Genomic DNA, 26,405 nt, shown 5'->3' on the forward strand with positions numbered 1-26,405 from the left:
GCTTTCTCCCTTCCAACTCTGTTTTCTGGACATCTGTCAAGACTGTATCTGTTGCTGGTGCTTGAATTCCAGATTCAACGATCGGCCAATACTCTTTTGACCGTAGAAAGTTCTCCATTAGCATACTCCAATGGTCATAGTGACCATCAAAACGTGGAATCGCAGGTTGCACAAAGTTGTTTTCAGACGCCATGGAGTCTTGTTGCTACAAGATGAAAGCTTGTTGCTTTTTCAAACCAGGCCCCAGTGGGGGGCTCTGATACCACTGATACAACGATAAGGAAAAACAAAAGAGACGTATTGGAATGATAAAGCTCTATATATAATTGATAAAGAAAAGAGCCTATAAATAGGCTTTACATCAGAACACTTCATCCTAGCACTAAACCACAACTCCGAGAAATTATAGAATGGTACAGTATCACCACGTCAGATAGTGATACTCCCACTCAAAATCTGCCACCTGTCTCTTTTTAAAGAAAACTACAATATTTTATACAACTGGACTTTCACATCCAATTTTACCCTTCACAATAAAATTAATAAAAGAAAAACCACAAAGAAGAAGATTGCACCACTCCCACCCGACTGAAATTACCAGTCCTGCTCGCCGTCCCCTCTCTCTGAGTTTCTAATCCTCCATCTCTCTCTACTGTACCAGCAACTACTTTATCTTACATTTGTTGTTTATTTCCACATCGAAATTTTGCCCATTTATTCATCTCCCTCAAAATAAAAAGAATAAAAAAAATTAAAAAACTAGAATATTGTACACCAACCACTGCACTCAGCTTTGCCTCCCCTGGCCATCGCCCCCGCTCTCTCAGTTTCTCTCTCTCATCTAGAAGAATGAGATCTGCATATTCCAATTGATCCCAAGTCAGCTTTTGGCCAGGTCATATTCAATTGAAAAGTCTAAAGCTTTCTCATATGTTATCGAGAGAGGATGGATAGATGGAGGGAAGAAGAGAGAGAGAGAGAAAGTGAAAGAGAAGGGTGCGGCAGCAAAGGGAGATAGTTTGGGTAACTCGTTCTTTTTTTATTTTTTTAAAAAATTTTATTTGAAAGGGTAAAAGTATAATTTCATATCCAGCTGTAATTAGTTTTTAACTTTTAAAAATAAAATAGACATGTGGCAGATTTTGAATGGAAGTATCACCAACTGACGTGGTGATACCGTACTATTCTATAATTTCTCCACAACTCCTATATAATAGGATGACACTATGCACTTTCTCAGCCACGAAATCAAATAACTAAACACCTAAAGACTCAGTCAAACTACCAATGACTAGAACTTTCAATAAATATTATAAAATAAAACATTTAAATCTTAACAGGAGGAAGGGTATTATATATGCTAATGGTGGTAGTACGACAGTTTTCAAGAGCTAGTACATGCAGTACACTTCCCATTTCGTTTTACAATAAATATTGAACAGTAAATTTGGGTTCTCACTAAAAATAATTGAATTGAATAGGTTTTCATGAACATGTTGTCACGGCCAAGAAAGAAGTCAGATGGGCTAACTATGGGTGTCTCTTTAAAGAGGCCTAATTAGCAACCCCGACAGCCTTTATATATAGTTTTTCCAGTAAAGGGGTTCAATTAAAAAAGCAATTACTTTTTCCTTTCTTCTTCGTTAAGCCTTTTTGACTTTAGCATGATCAAAGCGTTTTGGGATTGTTTTTGGGACAAAGACTAAGGACTCGTTTAGGAGTGCTTTTGGAAGGGTTAAAAGTGTTTTCTGACAATCGAAAGTGCTTCTAATGACGTTTGGCGGAAAAGTTTAGAAGTGCTTATGGGCCATAGAAGTGCTTTCTGGAGAAGCACTTGCAATGTGCTTCTTCAAGAAGCACTCCCAAGTGCTTTTTCAGGAAGCACTCCCAAGTGCTTTTTCAGGAAGCACTTCGATTTTAAGGAAACTTACACGCATCATCTTTGCAAAGTCGGTCACATCATCTTTGCAAATTTTATAATAAATAGTGACACGTGGCAACCGAAAATATTATTTGAAAAGCTTATCAAAATTAATAGTTTAAAGTATAAAAAAATAGAAAATAAAGTACAATGAATAATATTTGCCCTTGCCTTAGCCTTTTGGGGTGGAACCAAAAATGGCAATATTGGCACTATTCATGTGAATAGTGCCAGCTCTTGCCCTGCCTTAACCTTTTGGGGTGGACATGCTCTTAATGATCTCTAATAGTGCACATCTTTATATCTTTGTCTATTTTCCCACCTGACGCATTACATAAGGAGAGAAACATATACATGAGTAAATTTACACAAATACCACTTAAATCTCTCTCTTTCAAAGCACACTTTTCGTCATGAGTAAAAGAATTTTAAGAATAATCGAGCGATCGTATTTAAGCAGTATTTTTATATTTATATGTATCATGTATGAGTTAAAACAGTGATGAGATTAAGGCCACCATTTTCAGCTACCATGTCAAAGGTTGTAGAGGTGGCCATGTGCTGTAGATCAGCAATGAATGAGTGAATTTAAAGTCAGCAATGAATGAATCCAAAAGGAAAGTGAAAAAAACTATTTGTTGAAAATGCCAGCGTGAGTCGCACTTGTCCGCACGATCAAATTTTAGTCATGAGATGAGTGAAAACTTTTTATCAATAATGCTAGAATTATCCAGGAATAATTTTCTAGTGTACTGAAAAGCCAATTACGTACACCTTGAGTTTTTTACACAATCAAACTAGCTAGTGTACGTACTATTAACTAGAAATGGTTGATAATATACGATACGATGAGAATCAATTAATGTTCAACAAACATCTCAAGGCAAAGAAAAACAACAAGAGTACTAGCAAAAGGACCACAACACTGCTACCACATTCTTAGGAAGTAGGGTCTGCTTAATTAATAATCCGATTTTAAATTACCACAAATACCACACACTGAATTATGGATAATCCGATAGAAACCACACATACCACACTCTGAATTATGGATAATACGATCTCTAAGCCAAGGTGGGATCCGCTCTTATATTATTTTAATTAAATTATTTTAGATTTTAAAAGATTTTAAAGAAGTTTAAAAGTTTAGGTGTATTCAATTACGATTTTATAGAAGTCTATTCAATTCTGGGTGTATTCAATTCAAACTTTTTAAACTCCATTCAAATTTGGATGTATTCAATCACGATTTTAAAAGACTTCATAAAAGTTTGGCTGTATTCAAAAACTCATTGATTTTAAAGGAAATACAAAAAGTGGTGGATTTCGTTTGATAATAGACTAATTTTAGGCTATGACAAATCTTTGCTTCCCCCCAGAGATTTTGATAGATATTATTTTTATTCTCAAGATATAATTTCACCACTTCTACTACCACCATCTATCATGACTATTTTTAGCAATATTTATTCTCTTCTCAAAATATAAAACTTTATATTTGCAATGCAATACGAATACGTACGTATATGTACCTGTATGATTAAGCGGAATGCTGATCGTACATGCATGATATTTGTAAATAGTAACCATTACATGTAAAACGTGTAAAGCATCATATCTTCTCTATCTTTAGTACGTTTTTGTTTTTTACGCACTGTTTGATGTAATGGGGAGTAGGTGTATTATTATTTATTATGCATTTGTTACCGAACAGTTCAAAACAGTAAAAGTGAAAATAAAAAAAATCACCGAATATACTTTAGAAACGTGTCTTTTGCAAAAGAAAAGAAATGAAAAAAGAACGTCTTTTGCAAGGGCACCCCCGCAAATATCGAAATGTGGACCCGAAAAATATCCACTATAAAATGCAGCACACTTGCGCATCATAATTGCAGTGAAGACTTCATTCAAACCAATTAAGCTTCAGCCATGGCTTCCTCTCCCTTACCTCCTCTAGCTGAAACGATCACTGGCCTTCGCTCCACCACCACCACTTCTCTCCCTTCCTTCCTTCCAAACAAGCCCCATACACCTTCACTGCCCCGAAACCCCAAACAATGCCTCACGGGCAGACTGCGATGCAAAGCAACAAACGGTGGCGATGATCACCTTGAACAGGGTCTATCTAGACTCGACAGGAGGAACATGCTGATTGGTCTAGGAGCCGGAGGTCTATACGGCGCGACGGGTCTTGAAAACAACCCGTTTGCCTTTGCCGCACCCATATCCGCCCCTGACTTTACCCAATGCGGCCCGGCTGACAAGCCCGACGGGTCCACTATCGACTGTTGCCCACCCACCACCACAACCATTATTGATTTTAAGCTGCCCAACAAGGGCCCACTCCGAACCAGGCTCGCAGCCCAAGATGTAGCGAAAGACCCTGTCTACTTGGCAAAATATAAAAAGGCCATCGCGCTCATGCGGGCCTTACCCGATGACGATCCGCGCAGCTTTGCCCAACAAGCCATGGTCCACTGCTCTTATTGCGATGGCGGGTACCCGCAAGTCGGGAATTCGGATCTGGAGATTCAAGTCCACTTTTGCTGGCTATTCTACCCGTTCCACCGATGGTACCTCTACTTCTTTGAGAAGATCATGGGGGAGGTAATCGGCGACCCCACATTCGCCCTCCCCTTTTGGAATTGGGACGCGCCAGCTGGCATGTACATTCCTGAGATTTTCACCGACACCACTTCCTCCCTCTACGACCAGTACCGAAACGCAGCGCATCAGCCTCCGAAGCTCCTGGATCTCAATTATGGTGGGACCGACGATGACGTTGACGACCCCACGCGGATCAAGGAGAATCTAACCACCATGTACCAGCAGATGGTCTCCAAAGCCACATCTCACCGGCTCTTCTACGGGGAGCCGTACAGCGCAGGCGACGATGCGAATCCTGGAGCCGGAAACATCGAGAGTATCCCGCATAACAATATTCATTTGTGGACGGGTGATCCGACCCAGACCAATGGAGAGGATATGGGTGCCTTTTACTCGGCAGGCCGGGATCCTCTGTTTTACGCGCACCACTCCAACGTGGACCGCATGTGGTCCATTTATAAATCCAAACTGGGCGGTACGGACATAGAAAAAAAAGATTGGCTGGACACGGAGTTCTTGTTCTACGACGAGAAGAAGAATCTTGTGCGCGTGAAAGTTCGAGACTCCCTCGACACCACCAAGCTGGGGTACGTTTACGACGACAAAGTGGAGATTCCGTGGCTGACGTATAAGCCGACGGCCCGTAAATCGTCGAACAAGAGAAAGGCGAAGGTTTCCTCTGCAGATCTGACAACCAATTTCCCGGCGACGTTGACGGAGACAATCAGCGTTGAGGTGGCGAGGACGTCGACTACAAAGAGGACGAGTGCGCAGAAGAAGGCGCAGGATGAGGTGTTGGTGATCAGTGGGATTAAGTATGCCGGGAACGAGACGGTGAAGTTCGACGTGTATGTGAATGATGATGCTGAGTCTTTGGCCGGGAAGGACAAGTCGGAGTTTGCGGGGAGTTTCATCCATGTGCCGCATAAAGGGAATAAGGATATAACGACAACTCTGAGGCTGAGCATTACAAAGTTGCTGGAGGAATTGGATGCGGAAACGGACAGTAGCGTGGTGGTGACTTTGGTGCCTAAAGTTGGGAAAGTCACAGTTGGTGGCTTCAGCACCGCGCTTATTAATACCACCTAAATGAAATTAAATTAAATCAAGTGATGATGATGATGATTTAATTAAGTATTTTCGTGCATTAAGTGTATGTTTTAGTAGGTCACTTCTCCACTGCTGAGAGAGACCCACGTAACGTAACCCTCTACTGTTGCTTATGTGTGGGGGGGTCGATGTTTGTTTTTCTGAATAAAACATATATATGGTCATGAGTGTGTTTTTTTTTATGTATAATGAAGAGCAAATACATGCTACCGTACGTGGTGTTGTTTTCATTCCCTGTAGATGTTTACACAAATAGACATTTCTGATTGTTGAGAAAGGGACAGCGAAGGAAGAGTTAGTTCTGATCTGAAAGCAGAGACGTCCAAAACTTGTCAGATCATTCATTTCTGATTGGTGTTTTCATTCCCTGTAGATGTTTACACAAATTTTTGTTTGTTTGCAGTAATTGCTAGTCTGTCGGCATACAAGGGTTGTGTATTTCATTTGTGTATTTAGCTGTGCAAAATAATGGATGAACTGACCTTGACATGCATATATATATATATATATATTGATTACAAATGCATGTTTTGTACAAAGAATAAAATATGAATCATATGAGTAAGTTAAACAAATTTATTAAATCAATCAGGATAGGACGAGAGAGAGAGAGAGAGAGTTACTCTTAGCTTGGGGGAGCTGAGCCTCAGCTGAGCAGTGTAAACTTCATCATTCATGCGACTGCTTCTTGTGATATAATATATGGAGGAAGGAAGGGTATTATATATGCTAATGGTGGTAGTACGACAGTTTTCAAGAGCTAGTACATGCAGTACACTTCCCATTTCATTTTAAAATAAATATAGTAAATTTGGGTTCTCACTAAAAATAATTGAATTTTCACGGCCAAGAAAGAAGTCAGATGGGCTACCTGTGGGTGTCTCTCTAAAGAGGCCCAATTAGCAACCCCGGCAGCCTTTATATATAGATTTTCCGGTAAAGGGTTCAATTAAAAAAGCAAATACTTTTTCCTTTCTTCTTCGTTAAGCCTTTTTGACTTTAGCATGATCAAGCCTTTTGGGATTGTTTTTGGGGCAAAGACTAATAATAGTTAAATAGATTTCTCTGAGTCTTTGTTTCTTCTTTCTTTAAATTTCAAGGTTCTTATCAGTTCCAAATTCCAACCTTGCAAGGAAACTTACACACATCATCTTCGCAAAGTCAGTCACATAATCTTTTTTAAAAAAATCATCAACAAATACTATTATTTTTGCAATGTAAAGACTACGGATGTGATTTCACTGTTCCTCATCCATTCTCTTAAGAAATAGTATGTTAAGAGAAGTGACGGGAGCTTCGTCAATAAGGATTGGTTAATATAAAATCCTTATTAATGGATCCTATTTAGTTTTCATTAATAAGTTAACAAGTAAAATTTAAAAAGTGATTAAGAAGGAAAATTTGAAGTACAATAGCCTAACATTTTGACCTAATGAATTATAGCTCATCAATATCTTTGGACTAATGCCAATTAATAAGAAAAGTTGAAGTTTGAATGGCCAAAACAATGTGTTGATTCGTCAACACTTCCCATCTGAAAACAAAGTTTCTATGACAACGATTGGTACGAAAGGTTACTTAATCTACTTTGACCAAATCAAATCAGTGTGTCTTTGTTTTAAACCTCTTAAGTTTTATCTGCAAAGCAAAGTGAGTCCCATTGGTTTTCTTAGACTTGCTGTAATAAAGGAAGTCGTGGTAACAAATATTAATTAATTTACTTTCAGATCCAAAATTAAATTCGGTTTTTTTTAAAATCAATTTTTTATGTGGGGAGTTTTTATTTTTTATTTTTAAATGTCCGGAGCGTCAACATTGGGGAACCAACAAGAGGAGAAGGTGGGGGGAGAGAAACCCAAAAGCATAAAGTCGTCAAGTCAAGAACATGCTCGATGCCGCCCACATGTGATTTAAAGAAAGTTATCCGAATTCAGATCTTCTGTACCAATTCAAAATGGTTTAATTATGTGCATACGCCACCCATATCTATGTAATATAATATTAAACTATTCTCCAATTTGATGTCCTCTTACCAGTCCCCTAATTAACTACTCTTCTTGCCACATTATCTTTGTCCTCGTCCTCGTCATCATCATCATCTCCTTTTTACCAATTCTTTTTTTTATTTTATTTATAATGATCTCTCCTCTAATACTGCATATTTCTATGTGTTTGTCTATTTTCTCACCTGACACATACACATGAGTATTTTTTATATTTATATGTATGAGTTCAACAGGGATGAGATTAAGGCCACCATTTTCAGCTACCATTTTCATCGACGAAGGATTATTATTAATATCTGTGGCACTACTGCACTGATACAGTTTTCTTATGTCAGTCATTAGTTTATTTAGCCAGTTGCCTAATGGATTTGGTACAACTAAACCTCCCCACTCACAAAATTTAAAATTGGAAAAACCCATAACAGAAATATAAAACAAAATTTTTAAAACAGTATGCATAGGAGGAATTCTTTGAACCTGGCCCCTGTCACATGGCTAAAATCTCACCGACGTTTGACAAAAACCAATATAAACTCATTTTTGCTAACAAAAGAAGAAAAAAACAAGTTCAATTCACATTCTAGATCTCGCTGTTGTTTACCATTACATAATTAAAGCTAACCCCTCGGACTACGATTAGCAGCTTAATTACCAAGGAGAGAAGATTCTGTGTAATTTTTCAAATCTATCCCCCACGCCACGCGGTGTTAGTGATTGGCGATCATATTTTATAATTCTTTTCCGTCAACTAGATCGGGCTGTCTGCATGGCTATTGCCTATTGGATAGAAAAGTAAAACCCAAAATCCTCTATAAAAAGCAACCCTCCTTTGGGGTTTATACCATCCAACCCAACTAAGCCAGAGAGCTAACCATGGCTTCTCTGTCACCTCCACCAGCCATTCCCACTACCTCCACAAAACCTCTCTCTCCCTTCACTCAAAACAGCTCCCAAGTTTCCCTACTCTCAAACCCCAAGCGTTCCTTTTCACCAAGGGTTTCATGCAAAGCCAAAAACAGTGATAACCAAAATGATCAAGCACAGACTAAACTAGATAGGAGAAATGTGCTTCTTGGTCTCGGAGGTCTATATGGCGTGGCTGGTCTGGGCACAGACTCGTTCGCCTTTGCCAAGCCCGTGGCCCCACCAGACGTATCTAAATGTGGAGCTGCCGACTTGCCAACCGGGGCCACCCCCACCGACTGCTGCCCACCTCCGGCCACCAAAATCATAGACTTTAAACTCCCCGCCCCAGGACAACTTCGCGTCAGGCCGGCGGCTCACGCCGTTGACCAAGCCTACATAGAGAAATACTCCAAAGCCATCGAGCTCATGAAAGCCCTCCCCGATGACGATCCACGCAGCTTCAAGCAACAAGCCAACGTGCATTGCGCTTATTGCGACGGCGCCTACGACCAAGCCGGGTTCCCGGACCTGGAGCTCCAAATCCACAACTCCTGGCTCTTCTTCCCCTTCCACCGCTACTACCTATACTTCTACGAAAAGATCTTGGGCAAGCTCATCAACGACCCCACATTCGCTTTGCCCTTTTGGAACTGGGACTCGCCAGCTGGCATGCAGCTGCCCGCTCTTTTCGCCAACCCAAAGTCCCCTCTCTACGACAAGTTCCGTGCCGCCAGCCACCAGCCGCCGACCCTCATCGATCTCGACTACAACGGCACCGACGAAAAAGTGTCGAACGAAACCCAAATCAACGCCAACCTCAAGATCATGTACAGGCAAATGGTGTCCAACGCCAAGAACCCTCAGCTATTCTTTGGCAACCCCTACAGGGCCGGTGACGAGCCGGATCCGGGTGGCGGTTCGATCGAATCGACCCCACACGGGCCGGTTCATCTCTGGACCGGTGACAACACCCAGCCCAATTTTGAGGACATGGGGAACTTTTATTCCGCTGCCAGGGACCCCATATTTTTCTCGCATCACTCGAATGTGGATCGGATGTGGAGCATATGGAAAACACTGGGAGGCAAAAGAACTGATATTTCTGAGTCGGACTGGTTAGACTCCGGGTTCTTGTTTTACAACGAGAACGCCGAGTTAGTCCGAGTTAAAGTTCGTGACTCTCTGGAGTCTAAGAGACTAGGGTATGTATACCAAGAGGTTGACATTCCATGGCTGCAGTCTAAGCCAACCCCGCGAAGGGCAAAGCTGGCAATAAGCAAAATAGCGAAGAAGCTGGGAGTTGCGCACGCGGCTGAGAGCTCCACCAAGATCGTGGCGGGGAGGGCGTTCCCAATAAATCTGGAGACCAAGATAAGCACGGTGGTGCCGAGGCCGAAGCAGAAGAAGAGGAACAAGAAGGAGAAGGAGGAGGAGGAGGAGATATTGGTGATCGAAGGGATTGAGTTTGACAGGGACGTGGCGGTGAAGTTTGACGTGTATGTGAATGACGTGGACGACTTGCCGAGTGGGCCCGACAAGACGGAGTTTGCCGGAAGCTTTGTGAGCGTGCCGCACAGGCATAAGCACAAGAAGAAGATCAACACGATCTTGAGGTTGGGGTTGACGGACTTGTTGGAGGACATTGAAGCCGAGGATGATGAGAGCGTGGTGGTGACTTTGGTACCCAAGTATGGGGCTGTCAAGATTGGCGGTGTCAAGATTGAATTTGCTTCTTAGATTAATTGAAGCATAAACCAAATTTCCATTCATCATCAAATATGTTTTAGTCCTTTAATTTGGTTTTTTTTTCTTTCTTCGTCTTGTTTTTGAATAATCGAATGGGCGTGTACAAATAAACACGATGATGATGATGATGTGGCACTTTTGTTCCAATGAATTATGAATTCGAAATATTTTTGTGTTCATCGATTTGTTTTATTTGGATTTCTCTAATTTCTATGCTTAGAGTTAGTGGAGGAGGCCTTACTTGTTCAAGACGTTCACGTAATACCAAAGACTTAAAATGGATTGACCAAAATGTGTAAAAGCTAATAAAGTCTGAAAATGCGTTATACTTTTGAATTTTTTTCGATTCTAGAAGTTTATAACGATCAAAGTGAATGTAAAAGGATGGAAACTGACTAAAGTGATGAACAGTTGGGAATTTGAGACAAATTTGTTGCAAATCTTGCACTTAGCTAGGCTACTAGCTAGCTAGCTTGGTAGATACAATTAGGCTAATAATTTCGTACCCAAACATTATTTCCAATAATAATATTGCATAAAAATTAGAAGGCAAAGAAAACAGCCTTTTAATAATTTCTATATGTGATTGTGGTGCACTTACATGCTTTGGAGTGGACATATCCCTCGAGCTTTCAACTACTCCCTTTCCTTTTTGGCAAAGGTGGTCGGCTTTCCACATAGACTGTTAGTGTCTTTAAAAGGAAGAAGAGATAGATAGTCTGAGCATGCAAGAAATAGCCACTGCATTTGAGTGTTGTTTATTTATACACAAATTTAGTCTGTGCAATATCAATCTTACCCCTTTCAAGTACAATTTAGACAATTTAAACATGCAGTACAATGCAGTACAGCTATGGAAACTCTATACATACTACGCAAAGTAGGGGCTCTTTTTTTTTTTCATCCTTATTTATTTGAGTTGGGTAACTTAATTAAGTGCTCGTTTGGGAGTGATTTTAAATAGGCCAATAATCATTTCTACGGAAAATCACTTCTCCCCATAATCATCATTTCCAAAGGAACTCTAATATTATAAGTAGCATGAAAAAGATTGAAAATATATATACTTTTTCAAAATTTCTTCTCATTGAAGTTCCGTTTCCTAATTACTATTTCCCAAAACACATACCAACTTCAATTTCTTAATTGACGTCCTAACTATATAGTTTTAATTTAGAGTTCTTAAATGTCATATACAAAAACGACCCATTAACTAAGTTATATAAAAGCGAATTGGCACCTTTTCACAAAATAAGTGTACCATGCATGTACAGGCAATCAAGCTGTCTCAATTACCCACCAAACACAGGGATGTACTATTTTTAACAATTTCTTCGATAAATCCTTATTTAATTTGGTTCTGACCATTCAATTGTTTACTTGTTCAAATGTGGAAATGCATTAAAGGTCTCCAGTGGCCAGTAATACTACTTGCTAATAGAAATATATATATATATTTTATATCCGTGGCAGTTAGCAGTTGGATACCATACGTAGGTCCTATATATTTAAATAATTTGATTAGATAAGGTAATTCCAGTCAATACCTAATACTCTTTGTATTTCCTGAACGAGAAATCCTCTCTTCGTACCAAATATAATATTTCTGATGCATATTTTTTCTGATCATTTCTATATATTAATTAGAGTTGATTTTCCAAGAGTACTAGTACTGCAAGGCTCAAATAGAATAACATAAATTATTTATTTACTCAATGAGCTAAGAAAATCGATGTATGAAAGGATACATTGGGTTGGGCGTCCAAAGAAGAAAATGATATGTGTATTGTATCGAGATTCAAACACAGAACTATAATGGTATTAATGGTCACGTAATATTTTAGGGTAACTACATTTTTTCATAATTATAGTAAGTTTTTTGTTATTTTTCGTCCTAAGTTTAATCCAAATTATTTTAATATTTACCACAATTTTTAGGCTGTTTTAGGAAGGAAACAAGTGACCAAGCCCAAAAAGGAGGACCTGATAAAAAAACCAAGACAAACCCAAGGCCCAAATGACTGGCCTGAGCAAAAACATTAATTCTTCTATATATGTATATATCACAGTTGTAACTTGTAAGCATAAAAGGATACGTGAATTACAAAATCTCCATTCAGACCAAAAAAAAAGAAGGGAATTACAAAATCTCCAACTCATGGAACTAGGAACTTAAAACTATATATACATTGCATGTATAAAGGTTCAACAAGGAAGAAGAGATAGACAGTACAATTTACAAGAACATCACAAAGACGATATTTTCTCATATCTGCCTGGAAGTGGTCCTAATCAAGTCCTAAATCAAAATCATAACTCATACATACAAAGCCTTAATTTACAAGTTTTTTGTTTTTGTTTTTGGACCTGATTATTTACAAGGGTGGCAACAAAAAGAAAAGCTTTTTTGTTTTTTTGGTATCGTCAAAACAGAATGCTTTTAATCGTAAGGAGTATAAGGTACGTATAGTATACGACTATACCAGGATAATTTATTGGTTTCAAAGTCCAGGGAGATCAATTGGGAATTAGGCTCGGTGGTGGTGGGGATCAGACTCAATTTCATTAGCCAGTTCTTTTGTGAGCATGTCAGCACGATCATCATGTCCACCAGCAAATGTGTAGACCCTGAAAGCAAACTGGAAAGCCCTCCAAAGCATTTTAACACATATCTTTGTTTGCTTCTGATCTGTTTTTCTTCCAGTATTCTCTGCTGCTTTTGCTTCTCTCCTATCCTGCATCCACAATCATAAGCCCCATTTCAATGTCAACAACCCCTTTTCCAAACTAGCTATTTTGTGAGTCTATATTTTTAAACCGACTAGCTACCTTTAGTGCCATCTCCATGCAGCTTGAGGAAACATCTACCATTGCTTCTTTGATCCTGATTAGGATATTGAAGTCAAAATGAATATTCTGACTCTGAAATTTCTTGGCTTCATCATCCTTAGTTCGGTCCATTGCGTCGATTTCTCCTTTGATCTGTTTGTTTCTTTTTGGTTAGTTAGGGAAAATGCAGAGAAAATTAATTAGGACAGTATAAAATGAACATTTATGGACCTTATTGAAGTAACGTTCACTCTTGTCAAGAAGCTGACCCAATGGAGCCGCTAGTTTCCAGTTCTGTAGTTCAATTAGCATGGCATTTAACTTGGAGTGCAGAGCTGCTGCCATCCTTATTGTTTCCAACTTCCTTGTTGGGAACCCTTCAAACCTTGATAGCACCTGCAGTTTGGAAAATTAACATGTCACAATCAGAATAATGGAAACTAACAGATTAATTAGGACACAATTATTGATTGTTTACCTGTGACTCATCAGTCAAGTGCTCAAGAATGGATTCTACTTTCTTGTGAAAATCTATCAGCTCACTCATGTCCTTTGTCTGGAAAGAACTGAGGGTAGTTCTCATTTCCATGATAGGCTTTGCATACTTCTGAGCATCTTCTTCAATTTGTTGAAAGTATGCTGATCTGAGGCACAAAAACAGGAAAGGCAGAAGAATCTTTAATGACTTAGATTATTATTGTCTACGGTTGTTAGAAATAGAGGGTTTATGGAAGTTAACATACATACCTCTTTGTCATCTCTGCTAGAGCATCAGCCATTCCTTGTTTTCCACCAGAGCTGCTCCTAATTCCCCCCTTTCTCCCATTGGCTGACTTGCCATCCAAGCTAGATCCTTCCACCTTGCTCTTGAGAAGGCGGTACAGATTGCCCATTTGGGATGATCTCTTCAGTTTAGTGTCTTTCTTGGGGCGCAACGATCTTGCTGCACCAAATGCAGGAGGTGGGGGTGGAGCAGCTCCATTTGGCTGTCCTCTTAGCATAGGTGGTGGGGGCGGAGGACCTCCACTTGATGATCCTGGTGGAGGCGGTGGTGGAGGAGCTCCATTTGATGATCCTGGTGGAGGAGGTGGTGGTGGAGGACCTCCACTTGATGATCCTGGTGGAGGAGGTGGTGGTGGAGGACCTCCAGTTGATGATCCTGGTGGAGGGGGTGGTGGTGGTGGACCCATTCTTGTTGATCCTGGTGGCATTGGTGTAGGTGGTGGGGTTGGTGGAGCTACTTGCATTGATCGTGGTGCCATTGGTGGAGGTGGTGGGGGTGGTGGCAGTACAGCTGCTGCTGCGTTTTGTGGTGTTAATGTTGGTAGTGGTGGTGGAGGGGGTGCTGCAACTGTTGGCTGCAGGGTGGCTAGTGATGGTGGTGGTGGTGGTGGCGGCAGCAGTGTTGCAACATTTCGCTGCAATATGGGCGGTGATGGTGGTGTTGGTGGCACTGGTATTTTTGTTTCTGTTACTGTATTAGGCAGTGAAAATTGTAGTCGCGTTGGCGGAGGTGGAGGTGGAGGTGTTGATGTTGTTGGTTGTTGCAGTATTGAGGGTGAAGATGGTGGTGGATTTAGTGACAATGTGGATGGTGAGGGTAGAGGTGGAGGTGTTGATGTTGTTGGTTGTTGAAGTATTGAGGGTGAAGATACTGGTGGATTTAGCGACAATGTGGATGGTGAGGGTGGAGGCAAAGACACTTGTGTGGTGTCTGCTTCCAAAGTTTCAGGGGCTGTGGTTGGAGTTTCAACATCATCACTTGTGTTGTCTATTTCCTTTCCATTAGCATTCTCATTCAAACTTGGATTTGGGACTTCTTTTGTGTCCTCTCGAGAGCTGCTATGTCTCACTTCCTCATCATCAGTTGCTGCAATTGCCTTGTCAGGATTGCTCTCTAAATCTGCCTCAATTGATGGTTCCTCAACCAATTGGCCACTCTTGTCCAAACCATTGCTGGTGCCATGGGCTCCTTGTTTTGACAAGTGAAGTGACAAGTGCTTAACATCAATTGGGTTCAGTTTCCCCACTGCTTGCACTCTGAGAGACCAAAGAAGAGGTGATTTGGAACCAACGTTGGCCTTCTTTCGGGCCTGGGGAGAACCATCAATCAGCTCTGGAAGGACAGAGGATGGAGTGACTGGAGAAGGGCAGCTGGAGACTGAGGTGCAGCTCTCTGAATCGCTCAAGAATTTTCCAAATGAGCTATTCCGAGGGCTGTAGCCTTCTCCTTTCTGGTCATCCTCATCCATCATATCGAACTCGTCCCTTGTCATCTTGATCAAGCAATCGAGTGTTGCCAACACCGTCTCAACTACAATCATATAGAGTGATCATCAACTTTAGGTTAAAAATTATGGCAGGAAGGGACAGTTTGATTTTTGTTTCCGATACCAAATATAGGCCTCAATGAGTCCTAAAGAAAATTTGTAACATACCGAGTTGATCTGAATTGACATCCTCCTTGAATGATGGCAAATCGTAACTCAGTTTGTCCAACCTGTCATGATTTGTCATCCAAGACTCTCCAATAGATTTCAATGCCTTGCAGAAGGAGGCAAGGACCTGTATGGATATGGAGATGTTAAATTTGTTCATAAGCTTAATAATGTAGAGTAATTACAGCTGCATTTAAGCCAAATATTCTTGGTGTAATGTAACTATGGATTTTACCTGTTCTGTTGATGCTCCCTTCAGTTCTGAAAATTGATTACGCAGCACAATTTCAGGGTAAAGCTTTTGGAGATCTCTCATCAACCTCATCACCAGCTGCAAGCAGGAAATAGCAGGGAGATTAAATCTTAAACAGATTGTATAATACAGAAAATTAAACACAAGATTTCAACATAATTAAAAAAAGAAAAGAAAAATGAAGGCAGCCAGCCAATGAGTCATACACATACCTCATCTGTGGCGGCAGATGCATCATAAACTGGTAGGTCGATGATGTCCATGAAGATGATGATCTTCTTCCGGAGCTCAATCATCATAACCTGATTGCCTGAATCTCCGAAAGACTTATTTTTTGGCATGCCTCTCCTAGAAGCGTTCTTCTGTTTCAAGGGCAGACTCTTGGGCCGGCTAGAGTCTTTCCTCCCCTGCAGCCAGAGCAACTCATTTCAAGTAAACGATTTTATAGCCTAGACCTCATTGCTAATTGACACCTTACCATGGATTCATTTCCTATATTTCAATACTAATTGATACGGATGGCATGAAGTTATGAGAAAACTGGAAGAAAAAAAAAAAAAAAGAACTGAAGAGGTAGGTATTGTTGAAACTGGCCTTGGTCATAAAGGTTCACAAATAATCCCAGTTATGGTGTTCATGGCAAAGCTGAATGCTGCATGCAATGCAACAAACATAATCTTGACAGAAAACAAAGGTTGCCTGCCCTGTTGCCTTAAAGATTATTAGCATGTCTAGATTTAAACAGTCTTGTTTTATTTGGAGATTTAAGCATGAGGTTTTATATAAACAGACAAGGTCAATGTACCTTCATTCCAGAAGGCTTACGACGAAACAATGGACCGAAGCAGTTTCCGATAGTCATGGCTTGAACCAACGCAAAGACTGGTGATAAAAGAGTTGAACTGGACAAGGATGATGACGATGATGATGAATGGATGATGATGATGTTGAATGATCATGCAATTGGGTGCTTACCATTACTGGTCAGCACACCCTTAAGCCTTACTTGGGTTTGAAAATTCAACTCCAAAATATAAAAATGCAGAACTTTTCAAATTTCAAACTTCAACAAGAGAAGATTTTTTTTGTTTTACTTTTTTTGTTTTGGATTTGAAAAACAAAGAAAGAGGTGATGCATCAAAAGATTACGTGCAGAGCACTTGGGGTGATTAGTATGTACATGTGAATGGGACAACCATTTGTGTTGTGTTCTGCCTCGGAACTTTCTCTGAGAAGAGAGAAGCCAAGGAGAGATTGAATGCCAAAGTGGCTTTATTAAGAGGGATCATCCCGCGTTGACAGAATAGGCTGTAGCTGTCTTAGACCTAAGTTTCTCTTTTTATTTTCTTGAAATGGTCTTAGAGCTAGCTTGTTAATTACGTAATTTCTTCATTTTTTGTCTGTGTTTTTTAATTAATTAATTTAATTAATTACCTGTTTAGTTAGTTAAGCTAATTCATGCATTCCGTAATAGCAGGAATTGATGCTAGATTTTTGATGGCTGACAGCTAAAACAGAATGATACAGCTTTTCACCTGTGTAAGATGAGGTGGTGGTTGCATAACGTTCTACCAGAATTTTTTTATTTAAAAAAAAAAATCCTTTTTTTTCCACATCATTAAATTCAATAATTATCCATTGGAACAAACTTGGTACCCTATTAAAGAAATATGTATTGTAAAAAGATCCGTATTATAAGTTAAACCACATCTAAGTAAGAACATCTTCAACCGATGTATCAAAAGTGCCACATAGACATTTAATGGCTAGAAATAACATCTCACATCACTCCAACCGATGTATCAAAGCTGACGTGGAATGAAGGCTGAAGGTTGAGATGTTATTTTTGACATCCCAAAAGTAAGATGTCAAATGAATATTTTATTTTATTTTATTTTTAATTAAAAATAAATTAACACTAAAATGTAATAAAATAATAATTTAATTTGACAAATTAGGTGGAGTGTAAAGCCGTGTAAGATGTCAAATTACCACATCAGCCATCAAATTTAAATTTGATGTTTGGTATTTGACATCTCTCTTGGAGATGCTCTAAGCACTGATTTTTCACTTAATTTAGGCTCAGTTGGACCATAGTTTTATACATAATGTACCACCACATGTTTTTCAGGATGCAAATGGAGGGAGAGGCGAGGTTAGTAACTTAGTAATAGTAGCTGGGGTGTGAGTGGAGGTTTTGTGGTTCAAAAATAATATTCTTTATTTTTTCTTAAAAAATAAAACTTTTTTGAGAGATTTACAAATAATTATAAAATTTGTTATTTACTCCAATTAATTAGACACTATTGTCCGATCACTCCAAAGTATTTAAGTTTTTCTCGTCCAACTCGGTATGTTTGAGTATGGAAAATGTTGGACATATGTAAGAATATTTATGTACTATAAGAATCTTTCTGTACTTGTGTAAGATTTATTTAGGATATCGAAAGCGTTGTACCTAATCACCCTAAAAATTGGAAAGTTCGAGTTTTATGTGAAGTCCAACACAACATTGATCGTATATAAAAATTATCCATGACAAGCCATTATACCAAAAACTTACCCGAGAACCATGCCTTTTGGTTTTAGTCAATGTTCATATCTGATTTGTTTTGTATTTTGATTTGACTGCCCCATTTGACGTTTAGACTGTTGAATCTTTTTTTTTTTTTTGGGTAAAAAGACAGTTGAATCTTTGCTATCCCTTTCCTTCACCAAATTTACTGGGTCATTTTGGCTTGGTCACAAAGGAAGATCATCTACCATAAGAGAGGCCTTAACCTGTTACATTTTAGCTTGCACAATTCACTTCTGGTGAAACCTGCATTAAAATGGCACATATTCATTTTTCGCCATGAAGACTTCAATGCATTTTGGGGAAAGTCCATGCCCGGCCAGCACCGGCAGAGGTTACTTGCATTGAAGATTAGAGAGGCCAGGCCACAACTAATACCTGCATATTATGTATTAATCAAACAATACGTGTTTGTACGTCAACTCCTAACAACCAGATAGCATTAAACAAGTTTTTTTTGGGGGGTCAACATCATGAAAGAGATTACGAATCTGAACCCCAAACGTGCATATATTCAATTAGAAACCAAGAGGATACAAATTCTTATCCCAGCTTATGAATGTAAAAATATATTAACGTTGTGCATCCAGGTATGCCAATTGACACACCTCTACTTATTTTCCTGGCAACAAATGGCATCTTTACACTTCAACTCATATATATATGACAAATTGCCAATTCAGCATCCCGGCAGTAAATTGAGAAACAAATAGTAGAAGCATCATGCCAAAGGTATACTACAGGGATATTATAACTATGAACAAATCTATATTGGGAGTTTCAATCAAGAATTCATAGGCTCAAACTGGTTGTAGGCCAAATCAGCCCTCATATGCGTATCGACTGTACTTGTGGCTGCGGTTGCTTTGTATATCCATTTACAGATGTAGAGTTCTCTTGGTAGATAGAAGTTTGCTCTTGTCACTCTTAATGGAGCCCTTTGCTGTTTTACTCTCTAATGGAACTCTTTTGGGTGCTACCGCGGCAGTTTTCTCAGCAATTCTTTTTTGGCGTTCTATCCGCAGTTCCTCCATCTTTTTCCGAATTTCTTCTTCCTGTGTACAAGCATATTTCATCAGGTTCCAACGAAGAAAAATAAATTAATAAAAAAGTATAAAGAAGTTGGACAATGAAAGGTACCAAACAACAACTTCATGATAAGCAACTGCATGATCATCATTTACCTTCTCCAATTTGCTCTTTTGTATCATAGGCCTACGTGCGGGAGATGCTTTATTGCTTTTGAAATCAATTCTGTTGTTAAGTGGTTTCCGTACAATGTTAGACCTTGCTTCTTTTCCACCATCTTTTGTTCCAGAAGATTTATTGTTCTTCATACCATTTGAAGCAAGCTTCTTATCCACAACATCAGTTGTCTCAACGCCAAAAGATCTTCTATTGGCCTCTGGAAATGAAATTTCTGCTCCATAGTCCATACTCCAAGAAATTGCAGTAGACTCCAAGTTTGAATCCCTTTCCAGAATCATTGAAAGGTCATCTGGCTCAGAGATCTTAGGTGCTCCATGCTTATCTTGTGCATTATCTGTAGTGCCATTTTCCTTCTTGGCAGCTAAACTCAGATTGTTATCCATGTTTATTTCAGTTTTCCATGGAGATTCATACATATCATTAGATGCTGATCTAGTCTGTATAAAGAAAGAATCATCTACACACATGTCTTTTCTCTCTAATGCGAAAATACAATCACCATCGGAAATTGTTTGTATGATTGGTACTCTCGAGTTTTCTGTATTTTCTGAGTGCTTGACAACAAACCAATCTTCGCTCCTCGAACTCTTGGTTATAGTAGATTCAGCAGCAGAAGCAGAAAATGCACACCTGATGTCAGCTCCTGACTTTTCTGATCTCTGCAAAAATAATATATCCCGATCTTCACAATCCTTTCTCTCCATAACTGAACCAAAACTTTCTTCATTTTGAAAATCTTCCAACTTCACTGTATAATCATTTCTTTCATTCCACTCCATCACGACCAAAGGATCAACTGCAGCTCCAGCTGTTAGTTTCTTCGGAATTCTCCCTAAATCAAGCCCCAAAATAGGCCTGCCTGCTAATGAATTTCCACCTTCAGACCTCGCTAGAAAATGTTCATCAGTATTAACTGACAAATCCTCACTACTTGATCCATTCAAAATACAGTGACTCTTGTCGACATTTGACTCATGGGATATCTCCAATACTTCTGCTTTATCAGACTTTTGTTTGAGGGAATTTTCATCATCAAACTCCTCATCTGAAAAAGATTCATCAGAAACTCCACCTTTATTCCCATCTCTCCTCTTGGGTGTGATGTAGTTAATATTTTGAATAACCACTTTTCTAGAGGATTTCTTCCTAAACTTATTTTTGGATGAATTCTCCATATCAGAATGCTTTCTCTCTTGCAGTGTGTCTGAGTCAGAATCACTCGCAGAGGTGGAGTCGCTGGGCTCAATTTGTTTGCCTTCCCCTGAATGTTCAGATCTTTTTTTATTGGAGGAGTTCTTCCTCCTTCTTGAAGATGACTTCTGAACCCTATGATAGTTGTGTTCCATACGAAAGCTTGCTTCCTCCATGTTGGGAGGCCAGTGCAGGTTCCTTGGATAATGAGGAGGGAAAGACTGCATAGTAGGAAAGGGATATCCATGGTATGGAGGCAATTGGTTTGTATGGCCCAGCGAACTGTAAAAGTATTGAGGAATCTGGTTTGGAAATGGCATTGGTGCTTGAACTTTTTCACCAGTAGGGACACCGGCATTGGGAAGATTTAACATAACATTTTGATTAGTGACATCTGTTTCATTCGTAAGTGTAATTCCAGATGCTCCTGTGAATTGCAAATCTGGTGAAGAGGCCACCATTGCTGCTAGTTCTTCCATAAATAAACCATCTGTGTGCTTTTTCTTGTATGCTTCCCTGAAGTTAATGCATGCTTCCCTACCATGTAAACAATACTTGATCTTAGGAGACTCCAGCAGGCTCAACATTAAGGAAAAGCAAGATGACCTAAATTTAATTTCTCCATATGAAGTGGAAAGTAGATCATGCAAAAGCGACTAGAATAAATAACAGATATTTGTTTGTTGAACCAAAAGCATTTGAGGTCTATCTGGTGGCATGTTTTGAAGTGTTAAAACAGATGAATGAAACAGAAACAATCCATAATACAAAATATAATATAAAGTAAAATGTTCAACCTTACTGGTTACCAGTTCATACCTTAAGCGCGAAGCTCCAAATGCATCTGAAAAAGAAATGAGATCGTCTATATTGTGGATTTCAAATCCAGCAACTAGGCCTCGAGCATAAGCCATTGCTTGCTGCTTCCGAAGCAATGCTATCCTTGTTTCCAAAATACGTTGAAGGCGAACCCTATATTACAAAAAATCCTGAATGAATCAATGATAAAGATACTGAATGACATTGCAAGTGAGACTGTATTTCACCAATTGTCGCCATCCAAAAGAAATCATTACTTGGAGTTTTCATTTTCTGCTACATCCTCTGTTTCTTCAAGTTCGCCTCTTTTCTAGAAACAAACAATTAAGGACCTAAGGTAATGAGGTATAATTCTTCAAAATACCTGACTGGTTATGTTAAAACTTGTGAATCTATATGTAAAATACCTTTAAAGAATCAGTTGGCTTCCTTGTACTCCGATCGGCAGAGACAACTCCTGATCAACAAAAGTTAGTTTGGGATCAAAGTATAAAATTCAAGTCCTACTTTGATCTAAATTAATTGACATTTTACCCATAATGTAAGAATTTACTCTGACAAATAAAGCATGTCTTAAATTGTATTTCTGCATAATCATTTCATTCGGATCCATTTCATTAAATGGACACATTACTGCATTTTATTACAATAATGGTTTTGTTGGGTAGGCTGATACAAGCAAAATGATTTCTCCCCTATCTCAACCTAATAAGCAAATAGAGAAAACAAGTCATGGCTTTATTCCTAGAGAAGGATTTTCCTAATTTTTACCCAACATTTTCTCAGCAACCAAACAGAGCAGACCTAACAAAACCAATACTTTCAACAAATAGAACAGAACCCAATACACCACCAAAAAGAACGATCTTTCACGTATAAGCCATAAGGAAAACTGAGATACCTTCCTCCAGTTGAACTGAACTCTGAATCTGCAACATCTCCCTTTCAATACTGACAAACCTCTCCAGAACTGCTGGTGTGCTGACAAAGCGCACAAATCTGCCCCATAAAAAAAGAAAAAAGCTTTAACCACAAAAGAAATTGTCTATCTAAATTAGCAAACTATCAATTACACTAGTGGGCAATTTCACAAATTAACAATAGAAAAGGCCAAAAGAAGTATGAGAATTACCTTTGAAAGGTGGATTTGGTGAACCAGGGTGCATGAGGTGTGGGTGGGCGAAGAGTAATTGAATAGCCACCTCTAGAAATCTCATCTTTTACAGATTTGAGGTGAGAAACAAAGGGCTGGAACAACCCAGATGCTAGTTTCTCTGATTTGCCTCCATGGAAGATCACTAAGTCACATCTTCACTCATTTATTTATACACAAATAGAAAGACAGAGAATAAGCAAGCAGAGTGAAATTGGACACAGTGGGCAGAGAAAGAGACAGAAAAACAAAATCCATAGTACCTGGTTCGAGTTGGAGTGAGCTGAAACAAAGCATAGTCGAGGCGAGCTCCAGAGTCCATGGCCACGGAAAAGGAGAAAACAAAGGAAACAGAGACTACAAGTGCATATAATGCAAGTACGCAAATGCAAACACTAGAATGTCATCTTCTTGATTGGACTTGCAGGTCACATTCCACAGTTGTTCAAGTTGAAATGGAAGAGAGAGAGAGAGAGAGAGAGAGAGCAACAGGGTAGAGACAGCGAGAAATGATGAAGCTTTTGCACATGCGAATCATAAAGGCGGGCGGCATTATTTTAGAATCATGAACTAATTTGAGATTTTTTGTCATGTGGTACAAGCTACAGCTTTGACGTCAAAATAACATCCATTTAGATCCAACGACAACCTGTCCTCAGTTTTGTCTAAAGTCGGTGAAATTGTACCTTTCTAAAAATTTATATAAGATTTGTTAGGGTTCTTTCAAGTAAGAATTAAGGTTAAGAGTAATCTTTGCATACAAAAACATAAGATGCCCTAATATAAACACTTGAGAATTATTTGGCAGGTTTGCACCAAAAATAAAACATTGCTTGGCAGATTGATAAATCCCCAAGTGATAAAAATTTGTCCGAATATTTTTTTTTTTTGGAGGTTAACTTTTAATGTTAAGATAGAGAACATCCTTGTAATGGGTCTGGTTGGGCATAAGGTCCTCACTATAGAATTATTGAACATATGCATCCATGCATGATTTATAATATGGTGATTTTAGCCCGAATAACATCCTTGTAAGTCCACTATTTTTATTTTATTTAATGAAGGAAAGTTTATGGGAGGGAGAGGCTACCCCCACACCCAGGACTAGGGCAAACCCCAAATCTTTTCGAATTTACAGAGGAATTTACAGACTACCCACCAGACTACTTTTTTCTTTTGTATATATATTTTCTCTCCTATTTTCCTCTGAAAAATTTCAATCCCGATTTCGAAAGACATCGTGTTGTATTCCAAACCAATAATATATAATGAAATAAAAAATACTAATATATAAAGTGAAGAAAACCATAGAAGACAGCTGGGAAAAGTGACATTTAATTCCTGAGTTATACTATGACTTATTGATATTCGTTGTATAAGTGCACTTGAGGGAAGGGCTTTGAATGTATTTCTTTTCCTTTTCCTCATTCTTTTCATGAAGGAGGAAACTTATTGGCAATGAGGAGGATGAGGAAGGATCAACGCCACACATTTGCCGTGTTCGGAGCACCCAAAAACTAAAACGGCTTTGAATGAGAGGAAGAAGAACAGATCAAAGTAAAGATTTAGGATGTAAGTTAGACTTAGAACGCGGCACTCTCGCGCCCTCAATCCAACTGCGTTCGGACTGGCCGGCTCCAACAAGTTGACTGGTAGAGCAAATGGGTTTCATGGCGTTTGCCCTAAACTTCTGAGCCCAAATAAATAGTGCTGGGATTAGCCTAGCCCAACATAGAAACCAATTAATAAAAAGACAAAACCCAAACATGGTTAGTTTGAAGGAGTGGTTCTATGACGAGGGTGTCATATATGAGTCATAGATGTGGACTTTCATATTATTTACGTGATTCATCTGAATAGTAACTTCACTTAAATTTAATGAAAAGATCCTTATAAAAGTCCACGTGAGGAGTTCATATATGACACCGTTACTATAGAAGAATTTCAATGAAATTCTATAGTAAGAGTGCCATATATGAAAAATTAATTGCAGGCCTAATTAATTACAGTGGACTAATTAGGAGACTAATTGCCGGCCTAGTTGAGTTTCATGGAAAATTAACTTCATGGCAAATATAACACATGCAAAAGGAGGGAGGGGGTATTTGCATGAATTCAATTCAATTCAAGTCCATTGAGTAATTGACTGTTACACACTACATACGTATACATACATGTCATATATGGCACACACAAGGATTCTACCAAGAAATTATATGCGAATTTCCTTCAAATTAATTATTCACAATATCTAATATTTGTTGCCAAAAAGATTCAGAATAATATCACTTAGATCCCAAACACATGCCCAGATTAATTTCCTCGTAGTTTAAATTTGTTCCACTTTGCATTACCATATAGCTTCAATTCATGTTCAAGACAACTGCAACCACGCATATTAGATATATATACAATCAATGTTTTTGTGGTTCTCATTGCATATGAGAATATGAGTGGAAACCCTTCAAACTTTAAACCGCACAGCAACTGCTCAAATTTCGTTGAGATGGAGGAGCAATCTAGGCATTCACATTAGGGTTTATAAGTTTGAGTTCATGAGGACAAGCTTTTTCAAGTGGACAGGAAAGAAACTTATACTAAAATATTGTCACGCCAAAGACAGACAAAGGGGCTTCTGTGCATTCATTTTCGATAATGAGTCCAAGACACAGAGGTCCCCACTCCTTCAAAATTACCAAGTCAAAGAGCACGTTGTCTTTTCAGTCCAAATTCACGTTCGTTTTAATACATCCACGCTTTCATATTATTGGCAGACATTGACACAATCAAACTAATTTAATTAAGTTAATTATGATCTTTCGCGGCATCAGAGACACCAAATTCTTACATGCTACCAAAAAAGTGATAATAGGTATCAGGAAAAATCAATGCTCGAATTCCTACATGCTATCAAAAAGTGATAATAGGTATTGGGGAAAAACCGATGCCTTTTAGGGTTAAAAACCAATGCATTGTAAGATGATGCTAAAAAGGGATATACATGTGAAGATTAGTACTGTTAAAATCACCTTTAATAATGGATTAGTACTCTAATTCTTAACTAGGCTATAATGGTGATATTATGTTACTAGCTTAACGACATCTAAGACCAATTTATTACCCTAGCATAAGCCTTGTGACAGAAATTTTTTTTTATAAAAAAAACACCCGCCCCTATATAACTTCAGCATTGCATATTTCTTTGAAAAAGTTTTCTTCATCTCAACCCACACAAATGATAACTTTTATGTCATTCATAGCATGTGTTACCAATGCGTTACCTTCAATTATCTCCATTGATACATGAGCTTCCAAAACTCCTGCAAACAATAAAGTTTTGGGTCTATTCATAAAACTCTGGCTTAAAGGGTCGCTCTGTATTTTATTAGCACTAACAAAGTTGAGTTGAGTTTGTTTGCTACTTAAACTATAAGTTATTCACCCACGTAGAGGATAACACTCAGCTGAAGTTAGATGCGGTTGAAGGAGTTTAGATAAAACTAGTTTGAGATGATAGCATGGAAATCTATCCCTCCTCATCACATGACTACTATCAAATGGGGGAGGTGCGTATTGGAATTACTTCTAGCCTGCAATTTTCTCTCTCTCACACCATTAATTCATGAACACATATATAGTTTT

At 38.8% G+C, this 26,405-nt stretch overlaps 4 protein-coding genes, 1 long non-coding RNA gene and 1 pseudogene across 6 annotated transcripts in view; 2 read left to right on the forward strand and 4 right to left on the reverse strand.

Annotated features, from left to right (window-relative positions):
- Positions 1-193, reverse strand: part of LOC148295314 (uncharacterized) — a 687-nt gene extending 494 nt beyond the window's left edge. The window contains exon 1 of the mRNA XM_088252462.1: positions 1-193. This exon is cut by the window's left edge and continues 494 nt beyond it. Coding sequence (XP_088108588.1) covers positions 1-193 — 193 coding nt within the window.
- Positions 194-2,009: 1,816 nt separating this feature from the next.
- Positions 2,010-7,007, reverse strand: LOC148295315 (uncharacterized). The gene is made up of 2 exons (XR_015835171.1): positions 6,262-7,007; positions 2,010-2,243 (listed from the first exon to the last, which is right to left on the reverse strand). It is a non-coding gene; the product is annotated as an uncharacterized LOC148295315 (long non-coding RNA).
- Positions 3,722-5,802, forward strand: LOC110770879 (polyphenol oxidase latent form, chloroplastic pseudogene; annotated as a pseudogene).
- Positions 7,008-8,469: 1,462 nt separating the features above from the next.
- On the forward strand, positions 8,470-10,475 carry LOC110770878 (polyphenol oxidase, chloroplastic). Its single transcript, XM_021975103.2, has one exon. It carries the CDS (start codon positions 8,518-8,520, stop codon positions 10,285-10,287), a length of 1,770 nt encoding a protein of 589 aa, XP_021830795.2. The 5' UTR covers positions 8,470-8,517; the 3' UTR covers positions 10,288-10,475.
- Positions 10,476-12,417: 1,942 nt separating this feature from the next.
- Positions 12,418-17,105, reverse strand: LOC110770904 (Hydroxyproline-rich glycoprotein family protein). The gene is made up of 9 exons (XM_021975134.2): positions 16,622-17,105; positions 16,029-16,223; positions 15,799-15,894; positions 15,564-15,690; positions 13,873-15,439; positions 13,604-13,769; positions 13,357-13,521; positions 13,126-13,278; positions 12,418-13,031 (listed from the first exon to the last, which is right to left on the reverse strand). The coding sequence occupies exons 1-9, from the start codon at positions 16,676-16,678 to the stop codon at positions 12,825-12,827; spliced, it is 2,733 nt and encodes a 910-aa protein (XP_021830826.2). The 5' UTR covers positions 16,679-17,105; the 3' UTR covers positions 12,418-12,824.
- Positions 17,106-18,879: 1,774 nt separating this feature from the next.
- On the reverse strand, positions 18,880-23,323 carry LOC110770888 (disease resistance protein (TIR class)). Of its 2 annotated transcripts, XM_021975113.2 has the most exons (8): positions 23,027-23,323; positions 22,743-22,919; positions 22,512-22,609; positions 22,018-22,067; positions 21,868-21,920; positions 21,611-21,763; positions 19,576-21,328; positions 18,880-19,446 (listed from the first exon to the last, which is right to left on the reverse strand). In XM_021975113.2, exons 1-8 carry the CDS (start codon positions 23,083-23,085, stop codon positions 19,270-19,272), a joined length of 2,520 nt encoding a protein of 839 aa, XP_021830805.2. In that variant the 5' UTR covers positions 23,086-23,323; the 3' UTR covers positions 18,880-19,269. The 2 variants fall into 2 exon arrangements, with proteins under 2 accessions (XP_021830805.2, XP_088108233.1); XM_088252107.1 differs by lacking the exons at positions 21,868-21,920; positions 22,512-22,609; positions 22,743-22,919; positions 23,027-23,323.
- Between the last annotated feature and the right edge of the window lie 3,082 nt (positions 23,324-26,405).

This window comes from Prunus avium, chromosome 4, assembly GCF_965620075.1.
Source record: "Prunus avium chromosome 4, drPruAviu1.hap1.1, whole genome shotgun sequence".
NCBI lineage: Eukaryota > Viridiplantae > Streptophyta > Magnoliopsida > Rosales > Rosaceae > Prunus > Prunus avium.

Excerpts from the sequence above, each read along its gene's own strand:
- LOC110770888 (XM_021975113.2), bottom strand. The coding sequence starts at position 23,085 with ATGGACTCTGGAGCTCGCCTCGACTATGCTTTGTTTCAGCTCACTCCA. Across the intron at positions 22,610-22,742 it reads ACCAAATCCACCTTTCAAAG|ATTTGTGCGCTTTGTCAGCA; the intron begins GTAATTCTCATA and ends TTTATGGGGCAG. Across the intron at positions 21,921-22,017 it reads AGCCAACTGATTCTTTAAAG|AAAAGAGGCGAACTTGAAGA; the intron begins GTATTTTACATA and ends GTTTGTTTCTAG.
- LOC110770904 (XM_021975134.2), bottom strand. The coding sequence starts at position 16,678 with ATGACTATCGGAAACTGCTTCGGTCCATTGTTTCGTCGTAAGCCTTCT. Across the intron at positions 15,440-15,563 it reads TGTCAATTCAGATCAACTCG|TTGAGACGGTGTTGGCAACA; the intron begins GTATGTTACAAA and ends ATATGATTGTAG. Across the intron at positions 13,032-13,125 it reads GCATGGAGATGGCACTAAAG|GATAGGAGAGAAGCAAAAGC; the intron begins GTAGCTAGTCGG and ends TTGTGGATGCAG.
- LOC110770878 (XM_021975103.2), top strand. The coding sequence starts at position 8,518 with ATGGCTTCTCTGTCACCTCCACCAGCCATTCCCACTACCTCCACAAAA.